Source organism: Equus quagga, chromosome 3 (assembly GCF_021613505.1).
Source record: "Equus quagga isolate Etosha38 chromosome 3, UCLA_HA_Equagga_1.0, whole genome shotgun sequence".
NCBI classification, from domain to species: Eukaryota; Metazoa; Chordata; class Mammalia; order Perissodactyla; family Equidae; genus Equus; species Equus quagga.
In genome coordinates, this window is record NC_060269.1 from 19,984,833 (window position 1) to 19,997,026 (window position 12,194).

The 12,194-nt window shown below is 37.2% G+C and overlaps 1 protein-coding gene across 9 annotated transcripts in view; it reads left to right on the plus strand.

The window, feature by feature from the left end:
* LARP1B (La ribonucleoprotein 1B) overlaps positions 1-12,194 on the plus strand; it is a 132,155-nt gene that overhangs the window by 108,831 nt on the left and 11,130 nt on the right. For 6 of the 9 annotated variants that reach the window (XM_046656671.1, XM_046656676.1, XM_046656667.1 and 3 more), the window contains 2 exons: positions 8,470-8,630; positions 9,040-9,184. The exons of 1 other annotated variant lie outside the window; for it this stretch is intronic. In XM_046656671.1, the coding sequence (XP_046512627.1) occupies positions 8,470-8,630; positions 9,040-9,184 (306 nt within the window). Of the gene's footprint in view, positions 1-8,469; positions 8,631-9,039; positions 9,185-10,149; positions 10,426-12,194 lie in introns of those variants that run through there. 2 more of the 9 variants (XM_046656672.1, XM_046656668.1) reach the window with 2 other exon arrangements.

Genomic DNA, 12,194 nt, shown 5'->3' on the forward strand with positions numbered 1-12,194 from the left:
AACACAAACTCTCATTCATTGGTGCTGGGAATGCAAAACGGTACAGCCACTTTGGAAGACAATTTGGCACTTTCTTACAAAACTAAACATACTCTTACCGTACAATCACTCTCCTTGGAACTTACTCAAAGGAGGTGAAAACTTATGTCCACACAAAAACCTGCACATGAACGTTTATGGCAGCTTTATTCACAATTGCCAAAACTTGGAAGCAACCAGAAGTCCTTCAGTAGGTGAATGGATAAACAAACTGTGGTTTATCTAAACAGCGGAATATTACTCAGTGCTAAAAAGAAATGAGCTATCAAGCCATGAGAAGACATGAAAGAATCTTAAATGCATATTACTAAGTGAAAGAAGCCGATCTGAAAAGGCTTCATGCTATATGATTCCAACTAGTCAACATTCTGGGAAAAAAAACTATGGAGACAGTAAAAAGATCAGTGATCGCCAGGGGTTTGGGTGAAGTGGGGGAGGGATGAATAGGTGGAACACAGAGAGCTTTTAGGGCTGTGAAAATACTCCATATGATGCCATAATGATGGGTACTTGACATTATATATTTGTCCAAATCCACAGAATGTAAAATACCAAGAGTAAACCCTAATGTAAACTGTGGACTTTGGGTGATTGTAATGTATCAGTATAGGTTCATCAATTGTAACACATGTACCACTGTGGCACTAGATGTGCTGGGTATTGATAGTGGGGGAGGCTGTGGTGTGGGGAACAGGGAGTGCAGAAGGTATAAAGGAACTCTCTGTACCTTCCAGTCAATTTGCTGCAACCCTAAATTTGCCCTAAAAGGTAAAGTCTATTAAAAAAAAAAGCTGAGGGAGTTTGTTACCACTAGACCTGCCCAGCAAGAAATGCTAAAGAGGGGGCTGGCCTGGTGGCACAGCAGTTAAGTTCACATGTTCCAGTTCGGTGGCCCAGGGTTCACCAGTTTGGATCCCAGGTGCAGATGTGGCACCGCCTGTCAAGCCATGCTGTGGTAGGCGTCCCACTTATAAAGTAGAGGAAGATGGGCATGGATGTTAGCTCAGGGCCAGTCTTCCTCAGAAAAAAAAAAAAAAAAGAAGAGGAGGATTGGCTGCAGATGTTAGCTCAGGGCTAATCTTCCTCAAAAAAAAAAAGAAGAAATGCTAAAGAGACTGTCTACATGACACTAGACAGTAATATGAAGCCACTAAAAAAAAAGATCTTCCAAAACAGTAAATACATGGACAGTTATAAAAGCTAGTATTGTAATTTAATTTCTAACTCCATTTTTTGCTATGTGATTTAAAAGACAAATGCATTAAAAAATTACTAATCTATGTTGTTGGGTATACAATGTATAAAGATTTAATCTGTGACATCAGTAACAAAAAGGGAGGAATAGAGGTCTAAAACAGCAGAGTTATTGTTAAGGGTAATCCCTGTGATGGCCACGAAGAAAATATCTATGGAATATATATAAAAGGAAATGAGAAAGGAATTTTTACTCAGAAACAAAAACACAAAAGGAGAAATGAGGGACAGCAAATCTATAAGGTAATATAGAAAAATAATAGCAAAATGGCAGAAGTAAGTTCCTCCTTAGCGGTAATTACTTTAAATATGAATAGATTACACTTTCCAGTCAAAAGACAGAGATTGGGACAAGTGATTAAAAAAACATGTTCCAACTGTATACTATCTATAAGAGACTCATGTTAGATTCAAAGACACAAATAGATTGAAGTGAAAGGATGGAAAAAGAATAAAATGTAACATAAAGAGAGTTGGAGTGGATATTTTAATATCAGGTACAATACACTTTAAATCCAAAAAGATTACAAGAGATAAGGACATTATATATCAATAGAAGGCTCAATATAGAAGAAGATATAACAATTATAAACATTTATGTAACTGGTAACAGCCCCACAAGATATGTGAAGCAAAAATTGACAGAATTGATGGGAGTAATAATCAGTTCTACAAGAATAGTTGGAGATTTCAATACCCTACTTTCAAGAATGCATAGATCAACCCTATGTAAGAGGAGTAACAAAGGGGAGAACTTGAACGACATGATAAATTAATTAGACTAACAGACGTATTTAAAATATTCCAATCAACAGCAGCAGAATACACATTCTTAAGTATGCATGGGACATTCTCCACAATAAACCATATGTTAGGCCAAAATAGAAATTTTAATAGACTTAAAAAGAGATATCATACAACGTATCTTCTTTGACCACAATGTGCTGAAGTTAGAAATCCATAACAGACATAAAACTGGAAAATTCACAAATCTGTGAAATTAACATTCTTAACCCATGGGTCAAAGAAGAAATCACAAGGGGAATTAGAAAATATTTAGAAGTGAAAACACAGCATACCAAAACATGGGAATCAGAGAAAGCAATGCGCAGAGGGAAATTTATAGCTGTAAGTGCCTATGTTTAAAAAGAAGAGAGATCGCAAATCAGTAGCCTAACATTACACCTTAAGGAACTTGAAAAAGAAGAGCAAACTAAACCAAAAGGTAGCAGAAGGAAAGAAATATTAAAGATTAGAGTAAAGATAAACAATATAGAGAAGAGAAAATTAGTAAAACCAAAAGTTGGTCCTTTGAGAAGATAAACAAAACTGACAAACCTTCTTTAGCTAGACTGCCAAAGAAAAAAGAGAAGATACAAATAACTAAAATCAGAAATGAAAATAGAGACATTACTACTGACCTTACAGAGATAAAAAGGTTTCAAAGAGACTACTATGAACAATATACATCAACAAATAGATAACCTGGAAGAAATGCACAAATCCCTTTAAACATACAAATTACCTAAACTGATTCACATGGAAATTGAAAATCTCAACGCACCTATAAGAAGTAAAGAAATCAAATTAGTAATCAAAATGCTCCCAAAAAAGAAACTTCTGGACCAAATGGCTTCACCAGTGAATGCTATCAAATATTTAAAGAAGAATTAACACTAATCCTTCTCAAACTCTTCCAAAAAATTGAAGAGAAGGGAACACTGATCCTATGAAGCTTTTGTTACCCTGATACCAAAAGCAGTTAAAGGCAGCACAAGAGAATAAAATTGCATACCAGTAACCCTTATGAATATAGATGCAAATGTCTTCAGCAAAATGTTAGCAAATGAAATCCAACAGCATATTAAGAGGATTGTTCACCATGACCAAGTAGGATTTATTCCAGTAATGCAAGAGTGGTTCAACATAAGAAAGTCAATGTAATACATCATGTTAATAGAACTAAGGAAAAAAACTACGTGATTATCCCAATTGACACTGAAAAAGCATTTGACAAAATCTAACATCTTTTCATGATTAAAGACTATTAGAAAACTAGAGTTAGAGGGAAAATTTCTCAACATGAGAAAACGTATTTATGAGAAACCCACAGCTAACATCATACTCAATGGTGAAAGACTGAAAGCTGTCCCCCTAAGATCAGGAGCAAGACAAGGATACCTGCTTTCACTGTTGCTATTCACTGTTGTACTGGAAGTTCTAGCCAGAGCTAGTAGAGAAGAAAATGGAAGAGAAGACATCAAATTGGAAAGGAACAGTTAATACTATCTCTAGTCACAGACAATATGATTCCATATATAGAAAACCCCCTCAAATCAGCAAGAAAGATACTAAAGCTAAAAAACAATTTTGGCAAAGTTGCAGGGTACGAAACAGATAAATCAGTTGTGTTTCTATATGCCAGCACTGAACAATTTGAAAAGGATATTAAGAAAGCAATGCCATTTACATTAGCATCTAAAAGAATTAAATACTTAGGAATAAATCTAACCAAGGAGGTAAAAGACTTGTATGCTGAAAACTGCAAAACATTGCTGAGAAAATTATAGCAGGCCTAAATAAATGCAAAGACATTCCATGTTTAGGGGCAGGAAGACTTACCATTGTTAAGACACCAAAGCAATGTATAGATTCAACACAATCCCTATCAAAATTCCAAAATTCCTTTTTCACAGAAATGGAAAAGCTTTTCCTCAAATTCATATGGAATTATAAGGAGCCCTGGAAAGCCAAAACGATCTTAAAAAGGAAAAATTAAATTGGAGGACTAACACTTCCTGACTTTGAAAGTTACTGAAAAGCTACAGTAATTAAAACAGTATGGTCCTGGCATAAGTACAGATATATAGACCAATGAAAAAGAATAGAGAGCCTAGAAATAAACCCCTGCATATATGGTCAATTTGTTTTCAACAAGGGTGCCAAGACTATTCAATGGAGGAGAGAACTATCTTTTCAGCAGATAGTGCTAGAAAAACTGGATATCCAACATGCAAAAGGATGGATCCATACCTTACACCATGTATGAAAAAATTAACTCAAACTGGATCAAAGACCTAAACTTAAGCAGTAAAATTATAAAATGCCTAGAAGAAAACATAGGGAAAACTTTTCATGACCCTTGATTTGACAATGGTTTCTTGAGTATGACACCAAAAGCACAGATGACAAAAGAAAAAATAGATAAATTGTCCTTCATCGTGATTATGAACTTTTCTGTATCAAAGGATATGATCAGAGTGAAAAAACCTACTAAATAGTAGAAAATATTTGCAAATCATGTATCTAAGAGACTAACATGCAGAACATATAAAGAACTCCAACAACTCAGCAACAACAAAAGGGTCTGATTCAAAAATGGTGAAGGATTTGAATAAACATTTCTCCAGAGAAGATATACAAATGGCCAATAAGCCCATGAAAAGAGGCTCTACATCATTATTCATTAGAGAAAGGCAAATCAAAAACCACAATGAGATAACTTTTCACACCTACTAGGATGGTATTACGGGCTGAATTGTGTCTCCCAGAAATTACATGTTGAAGCTCTAAGCCCCCGCTGTAACTGTATTAGGAAATAGCACCTTTAAGAAGATAAAGTGAAGTGAAGTAGTAAGCATGGGGCCTTAATCCGATAGGACTAGTGTCCTTATAAAAAGAGGAAGAGACTCCAGAGATCTCTTTCTTTCTGCATATACACAGAGGAAAGGCTGTGTGAGAACACATTGAGGAGGTGACTCTCTGTAAGTCAGGAAGAGAGGTCTCATCAGAAACCAACACTGCTGGCACTTTGGTCTTGGACTTCTAGTCTCCAGAACTGGGAGAACATAAATTCTGTTGTTTAAGCCACCCAGAGACTGTGATATCTTGTTATGGCATCCTGAGCTGACTAATACAGAAGTGTATAATAAAAAAGAACAAATAAATTGGAGGATGTGGAGAAATTAGAACTCTTGTGCATTGTTTGTGGAAATATAAAATGCTACAGCCACTGTGGAAAACAGTTTTGCATTTTCTCAAAATGTTAAAACATTGGAGTGGGAATTATTATATGACCCAGCTATTCCACTCCTAGGTGTATGTCCAAAAGAATTGAAGATGGGGAATTAAACATATTTTTATGCCCATGTTTTTAGCAGCATTATTCATAATAGCCCAAGGGTAGAGACAACCCACATGTCCATCAACAGATGACTGGATAAACACAATATGGTATATACATATAATGGAATATTATTCAACCATATAAAAGAAGAAAATTTTGAATAATGCTGCAACATAGATAGACTTTGAAAACATGCCTAGTGAAATATGGGAAACTCAGAAGGATATATATAGTATGATCCCACTTATATGACGTACCTAGAATAGTCAAATTCAAAGACAGAATTGAGTAGAGGTTATTGGGGGCTGAGGGAGGGGGAAAGGGTTAGTTATTGTTTAATAGATTGAGTGTTGTTGAGGATGATAAAGAAGTTTTAGGTATAGATAGTGGTGATGATTATATAACATTGTGAATAATTAATACTGATGATTAGTACACTTAAGAATGGTTAACATTATAAATGTCATGTATCTTTTACCACACACACAGACACGCACATACAGACTCCTAAAAAACTCACTACTGATTTCGTCTTTAGGTATTAGTGAGAACTATCAGGCTTATTGTGACAAATACAAGGTTTCCAAAATTCTAATTTTGGGAATTAGAATTCTCAGTTCTTCCTTGATGTTACAGACTCATTTTGTTCATTTTCAAGGAAGTGTCTGACACAGAATGAAATCTAAATAACCATAATTTGTTGGTTGTCCTTCTAATTAAATTGGTATTCCATGAAAAAAATCAACTAGTTCAGCTCACGTTATCACACAGATGGTTGTTTTTTTGTGTGAGGAAGATTGGCCCTGAACTAACATCTGTTGCCAATCTTCCCCTTTTTGCTTGAGGAAGATTGTAGCTGAGCTAACATTCATGCCAGTCTTCCTCTATTTTGTATGTGGGCCACCACCACAGCATGGCTTGATGAGCGGTATATAGGTCCACACCTGGGATCCTAACCCATGAATGCTGGGCCACCAAAGTGGAGCATGTGAACCCAATCACTAAGCACCAGGCTGGCCCTTTGCACAGGTGTTTTGACTTAAGACAACTCTTTTAGTTCAAGCTGCTATAGCAAATATGCCATAGACTGGGTAGCTTAAACAACAAACATTTATTTCACATAGTTCCAAGATCAAGGTGCCAACAGATCCAGTGTCTGATGAGAGCCTACCTCCTAGTGTGCAGATGGCCTTCTTCTTGTTGTATGGTCACATGGTGGAGAGCAAAGAGATAAGAAGCAAGCTCTCTCACATCTCTTCTTATAAGGGCACTTATCCCACTCGTGAGAGCTCTGCCCTCATGACTTAATTACTTCCTAATACCATCACACTGGGGGTTGGGAATTCAACAAACATTCAGTGCAAAGCAACAGCCATCCTACTTTGATATGCTGCAAAAGTGCTTTATGTTTCCATCTCGTTTTTTTCTAATTGTGATTAAAAAACAACATAAAATTTACCAACTTTACCTTTTTTAAGTGTACAGTGCAGTAGTGTTAAGTTTTATTCACATTGTTCTGAAACATATCCAGAACTTTTCATTTTGCAAAACTAAAGTTTCTGTCTCATTTTGTCACACACAATAAGATGTGTACTCAAGGGTTGAGATTTCATAAAGTTAATTTTTTTTGCTTTATCAAAGTCATCTTAAGTTGAAACTGGCATTTTTTAAAAATTGCAAGTGCATTGCAGTGAATAATACAAGCACTAGGTAAAATTTGGTGCCACTGCCTCAATGTGCATCAGCACTTTTTCTTTCTTTCTTTTTCCTTTTCTTTTCTCTTTATTTTTTGAGGAAGATTAGCCCTGAGCTAACTGCTGCCAATCCTCCTCTTTTTGCTGAGGAAGACTGGCCCTGAGCTAACATTCAGACCCGTCTTCCTCTACTTTATATGTGGGATGCCTACCACAGCATGGCTTGCCAAGTGGTGCCATGTCCACACCCGGGATCCGAACCAGGGAACCCCGGGCCACCCAAGCGGAATGTGCGCACTTAACCGCTGCGCCACCAGGCCAGCCCCTACATCAGCACTTTTATACATCGTTGCTTTAGTCCTATCACTGCAAATGTGAACCTAGTAAAAAGGACATACAATATCTTAGTATTATTATGAAAATAGTTTTAACCTTGCAGATTTTCTGAAAGGTTCTTGGGAATCCCTCTAAGCATCTACAGATCACACATTGAGAACCACTGATTTAGATCAATATTCTAGGAAGATCATTTTGGTGGCAAGATAGAGGAGGGAGATTAGACAAACAAGGAGACCAGTTAGTTCAAGTCAAGGAGGATGAAAACCTAAATTTAAATAGTGGAGTGCAGATATAAGGAAAAGACAGAGGCCGGCCCGGTGGCGCAGGGGTTAAGTGCACACATTCCACTTCAGCGGCTGAGGGTTTGCTGATTCGGATCCCAGGTGCGGACATGGCACCACTTGGCAAGCCATGCTGTGGTAGGTATCCCACATAATGTGAGCTCAGAGCCAGTCTTCCTCAGCAAAAAGAGGAAGATTGCCAGCAGATGTTAGCTCAGGGCTAATCTTCCTCAAAAAAGAAAAAAAAGAAAGAGACAGATTTAGGAGATATTTCAGAAGTGGAATTGATTTACAGAATTGCAGGTATGTCTTTGGGATAATGAAATTATTGCCTTTGTGCCAGATTTTATTCCTCACTTCCACTTACTCAATTTACATCATTAACCTAATTACTCGTGAAAATTGAAAATTTCTCCAGTACTGTAAGAAAAAAATAAACTAAATTAATTCTGGATCTAGAAGAGGAATAAGCCAGCTATTTGATTATCTGCTGCTACTTTTTGCTTTAGTTGAGAACTTATGACCATGTTCTTTATCAGCTTCTGAATTTACCTGTGTGTTAAACGTCAATTGCAATTCATATGTAGATCTGTATGTCACTACTTTAGAAGAGTTTTAGGGACTGATGTCTTTTCCACTACTCAGACTCGCAATAATGAACAAATAGGGCAAGTTGCTTTAAACACTTGGTTTTTGATATTTCAGTTTGAAGCCTTTTTTCCTCCTTCTCAAACAGCAGTTCAAACGCTTCACCTTCAGAAGGTGCACCACTAGTAGGAAGTTATGGATGTACTCCTCATTCATTCCCAAAGTTTCAGCACCCTTCTCATGAACTTTTGAAAGAAAATGGCTTTACCCAACAAGTGTACCTCAAGTATCGTCGAAGGTGCCTAAGTGGTAAGATGCTTGTCCTTTATGTAGTTATATTTAAAATTAAAATATAATTCTAAAAGTTCAAATTGTGACATTTACTATCAGGTCAAGATATATTTTTACTTTGTTATACTTTTATAATTACCTTAAGTAAGTGTGTTTATATAGATCCTTTATTCATGTATTTTATAGCTTAGACACATTAGGAAATAAAGTTTAGTATATTCTTGTTGCTACTGACAAATGCTTAAATTTGAGCAGTGAGTCAGAAAATGGATTAATATTTGTCCTATATTTAGAAGAAACCCAAATACATTTTGAGGATTAATATGTTTCAGCTTTCTTTATTTTAAATTATATAAAATATCTGCTGTTTTAAATTTAATAAGTATCTTTAATAATAAAAATATTTTATTATTCTAACTTTTTCCAGAGAGAAAACGCTTGGGAATTGGCCAGTCCCAAGAAATGAATACCCTCTTTCGTTTCTGGTCCTTTTTCCTCAGAGATCACTTCAATAAAAAAATGTATGAGGAATTTAAACAACTTGCTTGGGAAGATGCAAAAGAAAATTACAGGTCAAATATTTTCTCGTATTTTCACACTTGGAGGGAATTTTTAAAAACTAGTACTGAAGTAGCCTGATTTTGAACTGTGAAAGTAGCACAACATAATTGGAGGGAGGGCTATATTAGTTTTCTATTGCTGCATAGCAAATTACCTCAAAACTCACAAGCTTAAAACAACAAACATTTACAGTTTCTACAGTTCACAGTGTCTAAGTATCAAGACTCCAGAAACAGCTTATCTGGGTGGTTCTGAGTCAGGTGTCTAATGTGATCACAGTCAAAGTGTTGGATGGTGCTGCAGTCTCTGAAGACTTCTCTCAGGCTGGAGGAGCCTCTTCAAGCTCACTCACATGGCTGTTGGCAGGAGGCTTCAGTTCCTCGCCACATAGGCCTCCCCATAGGGCATTTCATAATATGAATTAACCCAGAGGGAGTGATTTAAGAAAGAGAGAGAACTTCCAAGATGGAAACTTAGGTGTCTTGTATAACCTCTTCTTGAAAGTGACATATCATCACTTTTGCCATATTATATTATTCACACAGACTAACCCGGGTACAGTGTAGGAAGGGAGTACACAAGGTGAATACCAGGAGGTAGGATCATTTGGGACCATCTTAGGAGCTGGCACAAAGACCAAATGAAATTTGAAAGAGAGATTTTTCTCTCTCTGGCCCCCACCATTACAGCTTCCCTTGCATGTGCATATACATACCCAAATTGGTACATGATTAGAGCCAAACCAGTTGTTAAGATCCCTGGAGCCAAGAAAAAGTAAGGTCTCTCATGATACATCCCTCCTCACCTGTCCAGTCTGGTTATTTCCTGCTAGTTTTCTAGTCCTCTGGGCAACAGTGGTATTGAACTAGATGTTCTCCAAATGAACCAAGCCCCAGCCTCTAGACATCTGTACATTTTCTTACCTCTGCTTCTTCCTCTCTCTGCTTTGCTAACTCATTCTTTTTGTCCAGGTTAGACCTTGCTTCCTTAAGAAATATTCAGGGGAAATTTTGAGAGTGCCTATAGGGCTGAGTAGAGACCAAACCAAGAGGGTGAGAAGAAACATGAAGTGGACTCATGCAAGCTGTTTATTCCTGGGAAAAGGAAGAAAGGAAGAAGACATGGAAAGAAGAAAAAAGATAATTTTCCACTGAATATTTACCTAAAACTTCTTCAAGTTCTAAAAATGAATTCCTCTTGTAAATCTCAAATAAGAACATATTGTTAATCAGATATTATGATCTTCAAGAGGCATGTAAGATGCTACAAATAAATTTTTCTGAAAAAAATTACACTTGCACTGATTTGTGTAAAAATAAAGTGCATTTAGGGAAGAATGATGTCAGCATCATGGGGGTGTGAGCTCTTCCCTTAGACTCTCCCCCCTAAGATACAAGAAAAAGGATATTCATATACCAACAGAGGACATTCACACAAAACAAAAAATGTCTGAGACCCCTATGCAGCCATACAGCTGAATGTGGAGGTGCTGGAGCTCCCAGAGGAAGTGGAAGGTGGTAAGAGGATCTCCTCTCCCTCCCCCAATAGCAGCAACCCAGGGTGTGGGACTACGTGTGGCTGTGAGAGGAGGGGGGGAAGGGCAGCACTCCACAGGAACAACTTCGCTCTCCAAGTTCCCTCACAGCCCATGAGAAAGCTCCACACACAGATGGCTAAGCTATTGCTGGGGTATCTTTATCAATCCAGCACCCCAGGAGAGCAGATAGTGAGGGCAGAGTGAGAATGCACCTGGGATTTCTCAGGCAAGAGAAAGTGCCCCTCCCCCTGCCCAGTGCTCCATCTCAGCCAGTCAGCCAGAGCACCCATGCATACGATAGAAAAGCAGCGGCTGTGAACCAGCAAGCCAGGGTTGTGGCAGGCTCAGAATACACAGCTCTTGACCCTTACCCAGTGGTGGCAGGTGAAGCTGCAACCAAATACTATCACTGTGCATAGGCACAAATCAATGCCATCAAACAGTATGAAAAAATATTTTAATACTCCAGACCAGAAGGAAAATGACAAGCACCCAGAAATCAATCCTGAAGGTACAGGAATTTATAATCTAAATGATAGAGAATTCAAAATAGCTATCATAAAAAAACTCAAAGTTACAAGAAAATATAGACAGTTCAATGAAATCAGGAACTTCTTCACAAAAGAGATTGAAACTATAAAGAAAAACCAATCAGAAATATTGGAGCTGAAAAACATAATGGATGAGAGAAAGAAAAATCTGGGCTCACTGAACAACAGAGCTGATATTATGGAGGAGAGAATCAGCAGTCTGGAGGACAGAAATATAGAAATGTTTCAGATGGAGGAGGAGAGAGAACTAAGACTAAAACGAAATGAAGAAATTCTCTGAGAAATACTGACTCAATTAGGAAATGCAATATAAGGACTATAGATATTCTAGAGGGAAAAGAGAAAGAGAATGTAGCAGAAAGCTTGTTCAAAGAATTAATAGCTGAGAACTTCCCAAACCTGGGGAAGCAGCTGGACATACAAGTGAAACAAGCTAATAGATCTCCTAATTATATTGATGTAAAAAGACCTTCTCCAAGGCATATAGTAGTAAATCTGGCAAAAGTGAACGACAAAGAAAAAAATATTAAGGGCAAGGCAGAAGAAAGTAACTTACAAAGGATCTCCTAGCAGGCTTTCAGCATATTTCTCAGCAGAAACCTTTCAGGCTAGGAGAGAATGGAATTATAGACTCAAAATTCTGAAAGACAAAAACTTTCAGTCAGGAATACTCTATCCAGCAAAAATATCCCTCAGATATGATGGAGAAGTAAAAAGTTTCCCAGATAAACAAAAGCTAACAGAGTTCATTGCCACAAGTACCCTCTACAAGAAATGCTTAAGAAGGCCCTCGTTACCTGAAAAAAAAAAGGACAGAGTTTATGAATCCTTGAGCAAGGAGATAAATAGTTAGACTATGTCAGAAAATTGCAGCTCTCTATCAGATCATTAACTATAAAAAATAAAGGGAGGGAGAACATCCAAATAATGTAA